General features: G+C 28.8%; 2 protein-coding genes across 2 annotated transcripts; both read right to left on the minus strand.

Moving 5' to 3' along the window:
* Positions 1-236: 236 nt before the first annotated feature.
* LOC136082931 (uncharacterized) lies at positions 237-2,880 on the minus strand. Its single transcript, XM_065802345.1, has 9 exons — positions 2,798-2,880; positions 2,251-2,463; positions 1,890-2,129; positions 1,733-1,809; positions 1,437-1,642; positions 1,015-1,343; positions 733-888; positions 425-613; positions 237-305 (listed from the first exon to the last, which is right to left on the minus strand). Exons 1-6 carry the CDS (start codon positions 2,878-2,880, stop codon positions 1,131-1,133), a joined length of 1,032 nt encoding a protein of 343 aa, XP_065658417.1. The 3' UTR covers positions 237-305; positions 425-613; positions 733-888; positions 1,015-1,130.
* A 61-nt stretch (positions 2,881-2,941) lies between these two features.
* Positions 2,942-3,697, minus strand: LOC136082932 (uncharacterized). Its single transcript, XM_065802346.1, has 2 exons — positions 3,601-3,697; positions 2,942-3,495 (listed from the first exon to the last, which is right to left on the minus strand). The coding sequence occupies exons 1-2, from the start codon at positions 3,695-3,697 to the stop codon at positions 2,942-2,944; spliced, it is 651 nt and encodes a 216-aa protein (XP_065658418.1).
* Positions 3,698-16,014: the final 12,317 nt, after the last annotated feature.

The raw sequence follows: 16,014 nt of genomic DNA on the forward strand, positions 1-16,014 counted from the left end.
TTTATAAGATTTTCTTTCTTGAATAGTTGGACGAATTTCCAAAGCTTCTGGGGAGTTTTTGATGTAATGATTGGACAGAATACTTTGTAGTCTTTGTTTTCCTTTCATATGGCAAAAGGTGCTGTTCATACTGTTGAACTCAGCATGCATGCTTTCTAAGCCTTGCTCTCCATAAATATCAAGACCTAAACCCCAATTTCTAATGAAATCAACACAATGGTTTTCTAATAAATGCATTTTTGGCGTAATGGACTCATTGGGCCATGTTTTACGAAAGTAACTCATTAATTCTCCAATGGCTCTTTCTGATTCCAAAAAAAAAAATCAAAAAAACGTGAAAAACAAAGTAAGAATAATTATGCAAGCAAGAGGAAATTTAATACAAGAAACATAATACAAACAGTTTATAAATATGTATTTTTACCTAATTCTAATAATGGATTATTATTATTTCACTTGAATTCATAAAGTTGTAGCATGTACCGTATTTGGAGAACGAATTAACAAATTTCTCATTTAAGATCTTTGCCTCGTTATGTACATCTGTATTAATAAATCCAAGATCTGTTACTATCTTAGGTATCGAATTGAAAAGATGTAGGACACTGTTTAACTAATAGATGAAAAATAAATTTTATAATTTACAGAATTAGTACTTCTATACATTATATATTTACAAAAATATTTATACAATTTATATTTACAAGTATGCAAAAATATGTATGGAAAAACCTTTAACATTTTATGAACATGATTCCCGATAAAGCATTTTCTGTAGTAAGCTTGTCTTTGAAGATTAAGACCACATAAAACTTCATCAAGCTTTTTCACAAGTGGTCCATGCGATTTTTCAAATGTTTTAGTTTTTAACTCTTCTAATTCAATAAGCTGTATAAAAAACAGCACTACATAAATACACACACAGAAGCATTTGCTATTACATTGATAAATGTTTCATTCACATAAAACTATAAAATATTTTATTTCATTATTTCAAATATTAACTTATTATACCTTAGCATTTTTCTTCTCCATAAAATGAACTACTCTGGGCTGAAAAATTTCATTGAGATATTCTTTATTTTCAGGAGAACGTAGAACTTGTGTTGCCATTGCTTCATGAATTAGCGTTATTTTTTCACAATATTCAGAAATAATTTTTTCTTGTTCATATATTTTAACTGAAGTGCAATATACTCATCAAAACTTTTGTTGTTTACAGTTTTATTTTTTAAACACATTTTAGCTGCAATTTTTATATCTATGAGATGACAGCCATCTTCCAGCATATTAAAAAATTTAAGATAAATTCCTAATGAGATATGCAACGATGGAATGCCAACCTAGATTCATTAAATCAATAAAAACAATATTAAAATGATATAAATAAGTAAAAATATAATATACTATAAAAATGTAATATATTATAAAAATACTTGTGTTAACGGAATATTGAAAAGTGGTGAATCAATGACATTGTTACAATACTTTGCAAACCTTGGTATTTGACCTTTTTGAATGAATTTTTGCAAATCTGCATTAAGCGTTTCCAGCGTGCGGCTGGAACAATTACTTATTTGTTGAGCATCTGGCTTTTTCATCTCTGCACGAGTTATATGACAAAACAAGCAAGCATGTCGACCTAATATGATAATTTAATTTTATACATAGCGTTTAAAAAGCCACTAAATATGATTTGTTTGTTGCACAATTTTATTATTTGAATTTATACCATTTGCACCAGTAACTCCATATGCCGAACATAAAAACTTGTAATCACCAAAGATAAATACTCTTATTTTTTTCTCACTAAAAATAATTTTTTTTAAAGTAGATTAAAATCTATTTATCTAAATACATTAAAAACAATATGATAAGGTAAAACCTACTTCCAACACAGTGACTGCAATTGATTAATTTGTTGTGTAAACATTGAGAGAACCACAATAAGGTTGGGTTTGTATTCTTTTGCTTCAAAAATACTAAATACATCTGTGTTTCTTCTGGCATTCGGCCTATCAACATTCACAATTTGATAACACATATTAAAGGATCCACCACCATAATCATTACCAATTTTAATGTGAATTTCGCCATTTTTTATATTGGAATGCTGTAGCAAATTTTTTCTATTTAATTTGTAATTGAATTTAAAATAATTTTAGAAAGAAAATAAACTTTTAATAAAAAAGCATATAAAATGACAACATTTTTATACAGACACACATTTATGTAAAATACTATCTTTACTTTTTTAGAAGATTGAGTTTGTTTATTATATGTGATGGAAGATCTTTAATGTATCCCCAAGGAGCATTTTTAACTTCAAATGAATCACTGGAGTCTTTTAAAAGAAAGTTAAACGGAGCATTACAAACTACCAAATCCACTCCAGACCAGGATTTAGCTACTTTTCGTTGCTTTTTGTTTGATGCACATTTTATATCTTTGGTTTCAAGCCACCTATAATTAAATTTTAAACATTTTTTTATTTTATTTATTCACACTTTCATTTTAGTTTGATTTGGTCAAATTTAAAGTTTGTATATATAAAAATAATATATATATATATATATATATGTATATATATATATATGTATATATATATATATATATATATATATATATATATATATATATATATATATATATATATATATATATATATATATATATATATATATATATGAAGTTGATTTATCTTGCAAGTATCTTCATGTTTGACTATGTAATTCCCATATGAGCTTTTATACTTATCATTTCTTCAGCACTTAAAACTGATAAAGGTATGTCTGACATCTTCAATATTTTAACTTGATCTTTTACTTTGAATGAATTCAAAATAGCAGAGGTTTGCTGAAGTTGTGATGTGCTGGGCATACCAGAGGTCACATTTAAGGAATTTAAAACAGCTTGATGTCTTTTTTTAATTGTCCTTTTACTAACATCTGAGTCCTCTTTGTATTTCAGGAAATGCAATAAAGTTTGATTCAGAGGTAACTAGCTTTTGCTTTATTACATGTAATGCAGCATCTTCAACAATCCGTGGTATATTATCATTGTCTTTTAATAAAAATTCATCAGATAGAGTTCTATCAAGTCCAACATGATTTTTTTTGCTAATCGGAGTCAGTAATAATTGATCACCAATACAAATTTCTTTGTGCAATTTTTCAAGTTCATTGTCTTTACCCGCAAATTTTAATTTACATTGCTTATTGCAACCTAAAATAATGCGCTCTATCAACTGTGTTACATTAACAGAATTTACAATTGTAAATAATGGAATGTGTTGATTACAAATAAAGCATTTTGTTTCTGTTTCCAGCTTTCCTTCAATCTTCTTAAATATACACACTGAGCAAAAAGAATGATGACACTCTTTTAGTATTAGTGGCTTATACATAATGTTGTTGCACAAATTGCATATACATAAGTCTAAATGGGGATTTGATACAGGATCAATATCAATTGCATTTAAACGCAAAGTTTGTTCTGGTATACTAGCAATTAAGCTATTAATGATTGGCCTAGTCCATCTTTTCTGATTTTGTTCTATTATACATGGCCGACCAGGTTTACATTTTTAAACTTTCTTACCAGAATCTTTAGAGAAACAGGAACACTTGTCTGCACATGGTAATGGCCATTCAACTACTTTAACACTGGTGCTAGAACCTTTTTCAATGTTCCTCATAATGATATAGCACTTCCTACACATTTTTTGTGGATGAACATTTTTATTATCAATGTTGATGTTTATATAAAATGAATTTTTGATTCTTTCAGAATATTTACACACATCAAATGAGTCTTTCATTATATATTCTCCACATATTCTGCAAATGAGACTTAACTTGGTGAAATGGTCCATGTTTATAAAATATCTAAATATAGCATTATGTAAGATAAATTAAAAATGAGCCCCCCAAAAAAAAAATCGGTCTCTACAATTAAGTTTAAAGGAAGTACAATAAACTGATGAAAATAAAAATATTTACTTTCAGATAAAGAAAATTCGTTTTATTATAACATAGATGCTTAAAAAATATGAAATTTTAAGAACAATTTTTTACCGTTTAGTTTAAAAGTTTTCCTTGAAAATTTGCAACACCAAAATTTATAAAACAAGGTTTTATCAGTTATCTCTGAAACAAACCGCTTCGGTTAAGAATAATTTTGAAATATACTACTAAACACAAGTATTAATTTTGAAGTATTATCCTTTAATATTAAACAAAAGTAAAATTAAAATATTTAACAAATATATTAGTTGTAAGTATAATATAAAAGCTGTTTTCAACTAAAAGTAATAATCCTAAAATACAACGTTAAATGATATATTTCAAAATATTTTCAAAAAAAATTAGTGTTAAATGAAAATATTTTAGTCTTAGTCCCCCTCCCCCCCCCCCCCGAAAATTTATGCACGGGGGCGAGAAAAGTATTCGCCCCCGTGATAATCCGCGATAATATGTAATGCATTAGCTGGTAAAGCACCAGCTGGTGTGAATTGCACACTTCGACAGCCTTTTTAAGTATCAATGCAAATTTTTATAAAACCTGTCATAAAAGTTTTTGAATTCCTTCAATGATTTTGCGTTGACGGCAAAAAACTTTTTTGCTTTGTTTATTGCTTAAATTTAGCGTTTCGTAATTTAAGGACACCCCTGATATTAAAACTATTCAAAAATTTGATTATAAAAGAATACTCGAGTTTCAAGCCATTAAATGACATTTATTTAACTCTCAATGACGTTAATCGAGACGACTCAAGTTTTTTATGTATGAAGAGTATTTTTTGTTATTAATGTTAACTCCTTGTCTATTGTTGGAAATAGGTATTTGTCGTAAGTTTTGGTTTTTTTTAAGCATATTTTTCGTTGCGGCTGAAGCTGTTTTTATATATAAATAATTTTATGTGACTGTAATGTTAACTTTTTGTCTATTGTTTGAAATAAGTATTTGATGTAAGTTCGTTTTTTTTTCAGCATTTTTTAAAATTTAGCTTGATGCAATTAGCATTTAGATGAAAATTGATGCAATTAGCATTTAGATGAAAAAAAATTTTTTCCGTCTTTTAGCAACGTATTTCGTGCGTGTATGCTGAGCTTTCCGCATTCATTAAATAAAATCGGTTATTTTTAAATTTCTTCGTGTCAAGTGAGCAAACAAATACAAACAAAAAAGTTGTCTTTTTGTCTATCGTACATTTTGCTATAGCATTAAGTGCCAGCCAAAGCCGAACCACTATGAAAACCATTGCATTGCTTTTCGGAAAATGTTTATTGAAAAAAAACCAGCAAGAAACAAAGCAGCAAACAGAAACAATATTAACCCGCGCTTGAATGGCAGAAAAATTCTTTACTATCTTTTAGTGCATTTTATTAATATAAAATGTATGTTTTAAAAAACTTGTTTTTAGTCTTTTTTTTTATTGCTATAAAAAACTATGGGATGTCCTTTGATCTGTTATATGATTTCTTGCCTTCCAGTCATTCATTTTAGCATGCGCTGCTTTCAAAATCCTACTCTCTTCATTTTTTGTTACTTTATCCCCGACTTTTGTGCTCATTCAGAAGGAACATTGTAAAATATCTATATTTTAATTCTGTATAACGATCTTTTATTACTAAATCGTTTTTATGCCTAATTAATTATTTACAACAATTCAATTTTTTTTAGGTTTATCACAAGTTTTAAAATCAGGATCATTAGTATGACTATGTTAAAATACTTAAGTAGAACCAGCAATAAATCTACTGTTCCCAGTTCAAGATATACAATTAGACTCTGCAATAGCTGTATTTCCATCTATCAAGCAGCCAGTGTCACCAACGGCTTTAGCATCCATCGAACAAGCTTCAGAACGGTCTGATTCGATTGAATCTTCTTGTAATGCACCTGCCAAGTAGGCTACTAAAAAATTAACCCGTAAACTTCTCAATTCCTGGCTTTGCACGTACTAATGGCTTAATTATGACAAAGACAAAAAAAAATAAGTTCTGTTTAATGTGTCAAAGAAACGAACAAGGCTCTCCATAAAATTGTTTCCACTGTTGCCTTACTTGCAAGACAAGGACTGGTCATTCAAGGTCATACAGATGAAGCTTCAAATTTGAGTAAGTTTTTAAAAATTAGAGCGACAGATGTTTTGCAATAGAGTTCTTTGTTACAGAGAACGAAATATAAATGGATTTCGCATGAAATAATAAACGAATTGCTTGAAATGATAGCATCCGAAATAATCAGCGTTGTTACTGTCAAAACTAAGAAAATTAAATATTTTTTAATAATGCTTGACAAGACTTCAGACATATTTGTAATAGAAAAGGTTTCATCGTGTGTTCAATCGATCGACCGTGACACATCTCAAATTGAAATTTAGATTTACCCATAAATGATTTAACAGGGCAATTCTTTGATTGTGCGAGAATTGTTTTGGGAGTTTATATCGGCTTACAAGAAAAAATAAGAGCCACCGAATCTAAAGCATTATTTGTACATTGTCAAGCGCATTCGCTAAATCTCGTAACCCAAGACTTTATGAAGAATGTTATTGAGGTAATAGAATATTTTCAGCTTACCAGGGAGATAATTACGTTCATTCGCGAATCACCAAAGAGACTTGCTTGGTTCAAGACATTTCAGCAAAAAAAGTGACAATTTTTACTTAAGACCATTTTCTACTACACGATGGACGTTAGTATACACATCGCTTGCATCAATACTAAATAATTATAAGGAGTTACGAAACTTCTTTTCAGGCCTGTTTAATGCTGAAAAAAATGAGGCGGGAGCATAAGCAAACGGATCCATTAAGCAACTGGATGAGGCAGATACATTTATTATGTTGAAAATTACTAGTAGCATCCTAAAACATATGGATGGAGCTAATACCTTTATCCAGAGTAAAAGCTTACATTTAAAAACATGCACTGATATTTTTGATACATTGAAAGATACCATTTACAATATGAGAAAAACATTTAATTCTGTCATGAGGGAAGATTTAAAAGAGGAATGGAAGCTTCTTCGTTTATATGAACCTAAAGAACCAAGGAAAAGAAAGCTACCAATTAGATTTGACTGTGGATTGACAGAGCCACACATTTTCACTGTAAAAGATTGTTACAATAAAGTCTACAAAGAAGCTATTAATTTTATTCTAGACGGCCTAGCATCAAGTTTTACCTCTGGCTCCCAATTATTGTTATTGAATGCAGAGTCTTTTATAATTAATTTAGAAATCTCTCCAAAAATAATTTGTGAATTTTATAAAGATGATTTAAATATAAATCTACTTAAATTGCACAGGTACATGTTTAATGACATAATTGAAGCTAGACATTTAAAAGTAGCATGTTTCATGGACGTTTTAAATGTTTTGCAATATCATGAAAATAGCATGATTCATCTAACAGAGCTAAAAACATTTGTGCACTAAATTATGACAGTCCCAATAACAACATGTACTACAGAGCAATCATTTTTTATGCTAAGAAGAATGAAGACATATTAAGGAAATACAATGACCCAGAAGAAATTAAATCACTTATCCATTATCAATTGTCACGATGAAGAATTGGATATTCTGGATATGGGAAGATTAGTTATGAATTTGTAACAAAGAAATCTTATCTTCTTTTAAACTTAAAATAAGATAAAGTTTCTTTGTTAAAATCAATTAAAAAAAAAATGCTACGGTGTTTGCTAAGCCTATAATTAACTCAGTGGCCTTTAACCCTATTTTAGACTCAGCACCCCTCTGGACTTTAATACCCTATCTCGACGACTTTTTGTATATTATACATGTATAATACTTTGTGTGTATATTTATGTTATGTGTATATATTTATATTATGTGTATATATTTGTATTATGTGTATATTTTATATTATGTGTATATATTTATATTATGTGTATATATATATATATATATATATATATATATATATATATATATATATATATATATATATATATATATAAATATATATATATATATATATATATAAATATATATATAATTATATATATAAATATATATATATATAAATATATATATATATATATATATATATATATATATATATATATATATATATATATATATATATATATATATATATATATATATATATATAATATATGCAGCCGTGGCGCACTTGACTCAGAAACGAAAGATCCGTGGTTCAAACCTCACATCTGGGCAATTTTTGTGACATCGGTTAGGAAGGAGGTGTTAACTTTTTATTAAATGCTCATCCACGGTGCTCTGTGATAAAACCGTACGACCTTCTTGGGGCACCTACATAAAAAAAAATAAAAAATATGTATGTATATATACGTGTATGTATACGATAAAGTGTATGTAAAGTTCAATAAATACAGCTGCGTATAAAATTTTTTTGAAAAAAAATGTGATTGTTTTTATTTTAATATATATTGTTCGATATTTCGATAATTATACCTGATGATTTTTTTGACTATTATAACTGTTATTATATATGATATTTTGTTAAGTCCTCGATAGCTTCAGCTTATTCAAATTTTTCAGGCAAATCTTGACGATATTTGTGAAAACATTCTGCAAAATGAAAAAATAATTTGCTGTTGATTAAAGTATTTAATAGGATTAAAACTTAATTTTTTTTATCTTTGGTTCTTGTTTTGAAAAGAACCTTTTCTGATGTTGTTTTGAGTCCTTTTCCAACTATGAACTCTTTATAAAAAAAAACTTTCTGCTAAGTCTCAAAACTTGTATGCGTACGTACAGGGCTATTCTGTAACATGGTTTGATATTAAAACTATCGTTTTAATATTAATCCCACAGGGTGATTTGGTGATTTGATCACTATTGGCTTTTAAAATTTCCCCACCTTCAAAATATTATACTCTGTTAAAATAGAAACAAGTTCTAATCCTGAAAACTAAACGTTTTTTCCTTTACCACAGTTAAATTTTTACCATAACGTCAATCCATTATCGTTGTATGAACGTCAATCCGTCAAAACATCATTATCGTTGTATGAACGTCAATCCGTCAAAACGTCATTATCGTTGTATGAAGTTGAATAATTTGAACTAATACTCGTTATCTTGCTATCAATGACTAATTTAAACTTGTCAATTTCAACCACTGATACTTTGAACCTTTTGAACCTCTAAAAAAGAAAAAACATTTCTTGATAATTTTCTGTGGTGGCATATAGTTATGCCCATCGTTGAAATATACATTAATTTACCTCTTGTGGAATAACGTTTGGGCAACTGAGTAAGCTGCCCCGTGGGAAATGAACTAGTGAATGGCTTTCTTTAAAGTAATTTTTGAACTAGTGAATAGCCATCTTTATAGTAATTTTTGAGCAATTTTTTTTCTCACATTACTGTTTCATTTTGTCTTTTATGTCTTAAAAAATTTTTTTATTGGTATTAGGTCTAATATTTATACATGACAATAACTGAACTTGTATCATAGCGATTCTTTTACGACATACTTTATCTAGGTATTGCAACTTTGTAGCTATCGATATTACTACGACATATTGTTAAATATATATATATATATATATATATATATATATATATATATATATATATATATATATATATATATATTGCTAGATATCGTAGCATTGTAGCTAGCTACAACTACAAACCTGTAGGTATTCGGTGGCTACGTATTGCAGCTTTGTAGCAAGCGATATTATTACGGTATATTGATAGCTACAGATCGTAAATATGTAGCTAACTACAACATAACAATCAGTTTAAAGCTAGTCGATGGCTACTAACTTAACTTTTAAGAAATCAATGTTATTACAATATATCAACTGCTGATATTGTAGCTTTGTAGCCAGCTACTACGTAATAACAGTTCTATAGCTACTAAAGCTACCTATCGCTATAGCAACATGTATACATTGCAGGTTTTTAGTTAGTATTTATTTTGCGAAAACTATATTTCAGTATATACTAAAAATAATAAAATAGATAAAGCAAACATTTTTGCCTGTCTAATTATCATCCTTCAAAAATACGCAAAAATTAACTTTTTTGTTATTTTTGATCTTTATTTTTACCTAAAATCGCATGTATTCCATAATTTTTTATAATTATCATATATCTTTACCTAGTATCTTACCTAAAAACAAAAACATTCTTATGATAAATTAAGGGTTTAGGCTGAAAATTTAACTCGTAAACTGAGTTATAGTCGATTACCGCAATTTTTGTGACCTTGAAATGGTTAAAGCCCTATGTTTACAGTAAACGTTTACAATTATAAAATATTTGTCAAAGTTTGACAAATATTTTATAATTGTTGATCAAAATCTATAATTCAAATTAACAAAATCTCAAATTAAATTTCAAGATTGAAACCAAAACATTACCCATACATAACAATGGCAATTTCATTTATTAATAACCAAAGAATATTTGTTCTCCAGATCCAGGCCCGTCTTTACTCATGTCCAGCATAAACAGCCGCTGCGGGGCCAAGATTTATGGTGGACAACTGAATAAGCGCGAATTTCATAAGTGCAAACTTGCATAAGTACAAAGCAGTTTCAAAAATTGTCATAAGTGCGAACTGTCATAAGTGCAAATCAAAAAACTGGATTAAGTGTGAACTGACAAAAGTACAAATTTCATAAGTGCGCCAAAAGAACTTGCAAACATTGGCATAAGTACGAACTGGCATAATTGCGAAGCAGTTGTAAAAACTGACATAAGTACAAATTGGCATAAATGCTAACTGGCATAAATGCGCTGAAAGAATTTGCAAACATTGGCATAAGTGCAAACTGGTATAAGTTCGAAATGCCAATTTGCACTTATATTATTATTTTCATTTTTATTCAGCGCATTTATACGAATTCGCACTTATGCCAGTTTGCATTTGTGCCAGCTTTTGCAATTGCTTCGCACTCAAGCCAATATTTGCAAATTTGTTTAGCGCATTTACGTCAGTTCGCACTTGTGCCAGTTTTTGCAAGGCTTTGCACTTATGCCAGTTCTCAGTTATGAGATTTGCGCTTATTTAACCTTCCGGTTTTTGAAGAGGCCAGCCAGCAAGAAATTATTTTTTTTGAGTTAATTAAAAACAATTTTTTTAAATAAATTATAAAAATTATATAATATTGGCTGACAAGACAACAAGAGCAGGGCAAATTAAGCAACTTTTACTAAATCTAACAGATCTCATGAACGGTGCTTCAGATTTACATAATTTTTTCATTATTTGAAAGGTAATTTAACCTGCTAAAAATTCGTTGAGAAAAAAATATTTATTTTTGATTTTTTTGAGAAGATGTTGCCTAAAGTTTGCGGAGCTGCTCAACCTGCCCTAGCAGGGTAAGTGAGTAATAGTGTGGGGTAAGTTGAGCCAATCAACAAATGAATATGCATGGCATGAAACTTGGGTGAGTCATCAATAAAACTTTTACTAACATTTGGCGTTTGTTTAGTTTATAAACTTTAAATTTTATACTCCTTAATGACGTAAGTGAGAGAAGAAAAAAATTTCTATATTAAGAAGTGTCATAAATATTAAAACATTACTTTATAAAACATATTTAACTTTTAAGCCCAATATAAAAGTTTCTTATTTTAAAAAAATATATAAATAACGTACGCTAAATTATTTCTTATCAAAGTTTTTTCTTTATGTTTGTTTATTTATGCTCAATAGTTCCGTTTTATTTATTTTTTAAAGCTGTTCAACTTACCCCTACTAGACAAGGTGACACATTTGTTAGGTTTTAAAGAGAACAGTAAGACTTAGGAAAAAACGGCTAATTTTAATCGAAAGTCCTATAAATTGGTAAAATATGAACACTTAAGTGATGACAGATAAATAAATTTATAAACATTTAAGAGAAATAATTGAAATTTTTTTTTTATACTTTTTTGGTCCAAAATTAGAAAAGTGCCCGTTAATCTTACTCTACTGCTTTCTAGCAATCTCTTGCTGCGCATTGTGTTAACATTCTAATTCCTTAACTTTCATCCATTATATATGTTTTCGTATGATGCATAGTTATTAAGATATTTTCATTGCCCAACTTGCCCCTGTGCTTAATTATCCCCACTCTATCCTATATTCTATTTTTACATCTTGAATCTATTTAGAATAACAAAACAATATACAAAAACGTAACAATAAAATTTTTTGTATGTTTGTTGAAGAAATGAAGTTCGTCTGCGTATTGTTTAAGTTATATGTTTTTTAAGTTCTTAGTTTTAAATAGTGTTATTTGTGTATATTCAATAGTGTATATAACATATTTGTATATATAAAATAAAATTTGTTGACTAGAAGTAAAAAAAAAGAGCACATAAACGCCAACAAGTCAATTTTGCGTTTATTGAGGTATTAGACTTCACTGGGAGAGAATTTTTAGCTAAACTTGAAATGCAAATGCAAGTTTAACTTCTACTTTTCTTTCGTTTTAAATTCCTTGTCCGTCTTCCAATTATGGATTTTGTTGCAATAACATTACGCGCAATAACATTACACTTTTATAAATCTACCTAAGCTAATACGAGCATTTATTTTCCAAATGTCTGCATTTCACATCCAAATATTTGCTTTTCCAAATGTCTGGGTTTTATTTCAAAATGTCTGCATATAAACTTCATCGTTCCCGCTTCGATTAAAGTTGATACTGGTGAAACCAGAAAACCAAATCATCTGGATTTGCTTTTGGTTAATTAATGAAAAAAAACTTGAACTTACATTTCCTTATGTCAATTTTATATTAAGGATGCTTCTGGATACTGCTTTTCAAAATCAAACCAGAGAAATTTTTTTATTACTTTAAAAAAAGTTATAAGTCTAGTTGTGGACAGAAACGCCTGTACTACAAATCGAAAATGTTTTCCTAAAAGAAATAATAGTTGAATCGACTGATCATTTCGTTGATTAAAAAAGCTGCCATAAAATTTAAAGATAAATTCATCTACTTAATAATGTAATAATGACACCTAGATGAAAACAGTATAATATTTAAAGATATCTATGTTTCGTTCTACCCTAATAAATTGTTTTAAATACATGTAAAATACAATGATCTGATTGTCCCTTGCTTTTTCTTTCGCATTAATTTATTATAATATAAAAAACGTTTTTGGTCTAATGCAGTAGTATTTAGTTAACAACTAAACACTACTGCATTTTCTTTTATTTATAAGGTAAGTTATATAAAAATATCGTGTTGAAGTATGAATTTTTTTTTTCTGGGTAAATGATAAGGGGGGGGGGGGGAGGGGGCTGAGTGGTAGGTTGGAGAGGCCACAACAGTTATTTCACTGAGGGGCCAATAAAACCTAAAGACGGGCCTGTTCAGATCAAACCATTATAACTCTCAACTTGTCCAATACTAAAAGGATGATTTGGAGTAGAATTACTTTTTTAAATTCTTTTCTGAGTAAAGCGAGTTTTTAATTCATTAAATAAGAATGATGAGACTTTGTTAGTATGAATGTAAGTCGGAAAACCAAAAAAAAAAGAATATAAAAACAAAATATTTCACAACAGTTATTGCAATGATATCTGGATACCAAATGAATAATGAATGGATAACGATATTTGAACATAGGATTGTAAATGGATACCAAGAATACTCATCAATTTCTGTAAATAAGCATTTATTATTTAGACGTATTGATGTGATTAACTCGCTGACATTTACAGATCTTTGGTTTTAATTCTTAACAATTATTGCAGTGAGAACAAACTTTGTTTTTAATGCTTATATTTAACAAATGAAAAGTGACTCCTGGATAACATAAACAGTTATGTATAATAACTGTTTATGTTTTCCAGGATAATATAAACGGTTATTATACATATATAGTATAACAAAAACTGTATTATCATTTCAAGTATAATGTACTCTAGTATAACTAAACTGTGCTAAGTCCATGCTGAATGTTACTATTTTTAATCTTTTTTTATTTTCGTTATGAAACATAAAGGTTACAGAACGCTAATAATTGATTAACTGGAATTGATTTCATAGCAATAAATATTGCTATTTCTGAACAAATTTAATAAAAGCCACAGCTATTATTGAATTTTTTGAGACCATATGAGACATGATATCAACTAAGCTACTGTTTTGATTCAAAATTGCTGATACAGCTACTTCTGATGCATCACATTCAACAACAAAAAGTTACTCGCATTGATAGAACTAAAAGTGGCAAACTTCCTTTTTAAGTTATTGAAATGCTTGAAATGCTAACAAACTTAGATTCCCCACCCTTCCCACTTGGACTGTGACTGGGTCAAAGTGAACTGCATTTTTTAATTTGGAAAGCGTCTTAGAAGAGCAAAAAGTTTTAAGAAAACTGCGTTTTGCCCAAACGTAGATGGGATCAAGTATTTTGAAAATGTGGTAAAAATGATCCTCCAAGGAGAATCTTTTTTCTTCGAGTCCTCGATGACGGCAATTATAAATTCCTAACAATTTTCGAAATATTTATTTAAATGTTTATATTGAGAGAATACAGGAACAGGCGCAGACGAACCAGCTACAATGCAATTAAATACTTAAAACAAAAATTGATTGTTGTGTCATTTTTTGGTTTTGGAGATAATCACCATTAGAGCAGCCGTAGCGCAGTGATTAGCGCGCTTGCCTCAGAAGCTAGAGATCCGTGGTTCAACACCTCCTCTAAGCAAGTTTTATAAAATCGAACTTCTTTTCAAATGCTCTTCCGCGGTGCTCTGTGATAAGACCGTAAAAGACACTTGGGGCACCTGAAATAGAAAAATAAAAAATTATCCATGAAGATGCATCTCATTGTATTGTAAAAACGATGCATCGTTTTTACAATACAATGAGAGCAGATAAAAAATAACAAAACTTATAAAGTAAGCAAATACTACTAACATTTGAATAACTAGGTCTCTGAAAGAAGAGCAGAAAGATCACATCGTTAGAACCTTATACTGGTGTAACCAATTAGGTTATTAAGTAACTATATGTACAACATAATTAAATATAATATAATATACACATATCACTTTGTAGTATAGGTAATAAAGTTTAATAATTTGCATAATATAAATATTATTGTCAAATTTTGATAATATGGGAGAGTAAAAGATTTTTCAGCTCAATTTAAAAAAGATGTAAAAAAGTAGGTAGATTAAAAATAAAATTAGGCAAAAAATTTTATTCTAAAAATGGGGTGTACGAAAATCAATGCAAAATTAGTTAAAATTTGTTCGACAAAAAGGCTCATATAGAAGGTTGGTATTTTTTAGAGAGTATTTATTAGGTTTCAAGATAGTTAGATCGTTAAAAACGGTAGGAGAAGGATTATTTTTGCATAAATTAAGTTTGTAAATATTAAGTATTCTTATTTTAGAAAAAAGTTATTTAGAGTGAGAAAGATTGAAATACTATGTTGAAGTCCGTCAGCATATTTAGAATGTATTCCATAAATTTTAACTACGGCTTTGTCAGTGGATCGGATAATAGAAGAAAAATCTAACCATTCGTTGATTTTGGATTTGTTTTACATTCCTTTTCGAAATATAATATAAGAGCTTTTAACTGCTCCCGAATTCTGCGGACTGCATTGTGCATAGCATGCCAACTTCTTTGCCATGGTTTTAGAATGAAACGTTCTGGAAATTCTCCGTAATCCTTGAATTCAGCCCTACTACTAGTGTTGTGGGTAATCTAGTATGTAAATTGTACAAAGTAATTGTACAACCCACATACTAAATCTTCTGGCTTCTTTGGGAGCTTCAAGTAGGCTTTGGAAGAACTGTAAGCTGTTTTTAATTTTTCTTCGTTCAGCTATTTGTCTTAAAAAAATGTTTACAAAAATTGAAATAAACACCGATAATTTTATATTTCCCTTTTTTCTTTTTTTGATGCCGTCTCATCAAAGTTATCGCATATGGCAATATCTAAATCAGAATTAGACGGCGTCATAGTCAACGTTGTCACATAGATGTTGCGTTATTGTGTAAATTTTGTTTTAACT

The sequence above is a fragment of the Hydra vulgaris genome, chromosome 08, assembly GCF_038396675.1.
Source record: "Hydra vulgaris chromosome 08, alternate assembly HydraT2T_AEP".
NCBI lineage: Eukaryota > Metazoa > Cnidaria > Hydrozoa > Anthoathecata > Hydridae > Hydra > Hydra vulgaris.

Coding starts and splice junctions, on each gene's coding strand:
- LOC136082931 (XM_065802345.1), bottom strand. CDS start 2,880: ATGCCCAGCACATCACAACTTCAGCAAACCTCTGCTATTTTGAATTCA. Junction 2,464..2,797: donor CAAGTTAAAATATTGAAGAT/GTCAGACATACC, acceptor ATTTAATTATAG/GTGGCTTGAAACCAAAGATA. Junction 1,810..1,889: donor TTGCAGTCACTGTGTTGGAA/GTAGGTTTTACC, acceptor AATTATTTTTAG/TGAGAAAAAAATAAGAGTAT.
- LOC136082932 (XM_065802346.1), bottom strand. CDS start 3,697: ATGAGGAACATTGAAAAAGGTTCTAGCACCAGTGTTAAAGTAGTTGAA. Junction 3,496..3,600: donor CTGTTTCTCTAAAGATTCTG/GTAAGAAAGTTT, acceptor CTAGTATACCAG/AACAAACTTTGCGTTTAAAT.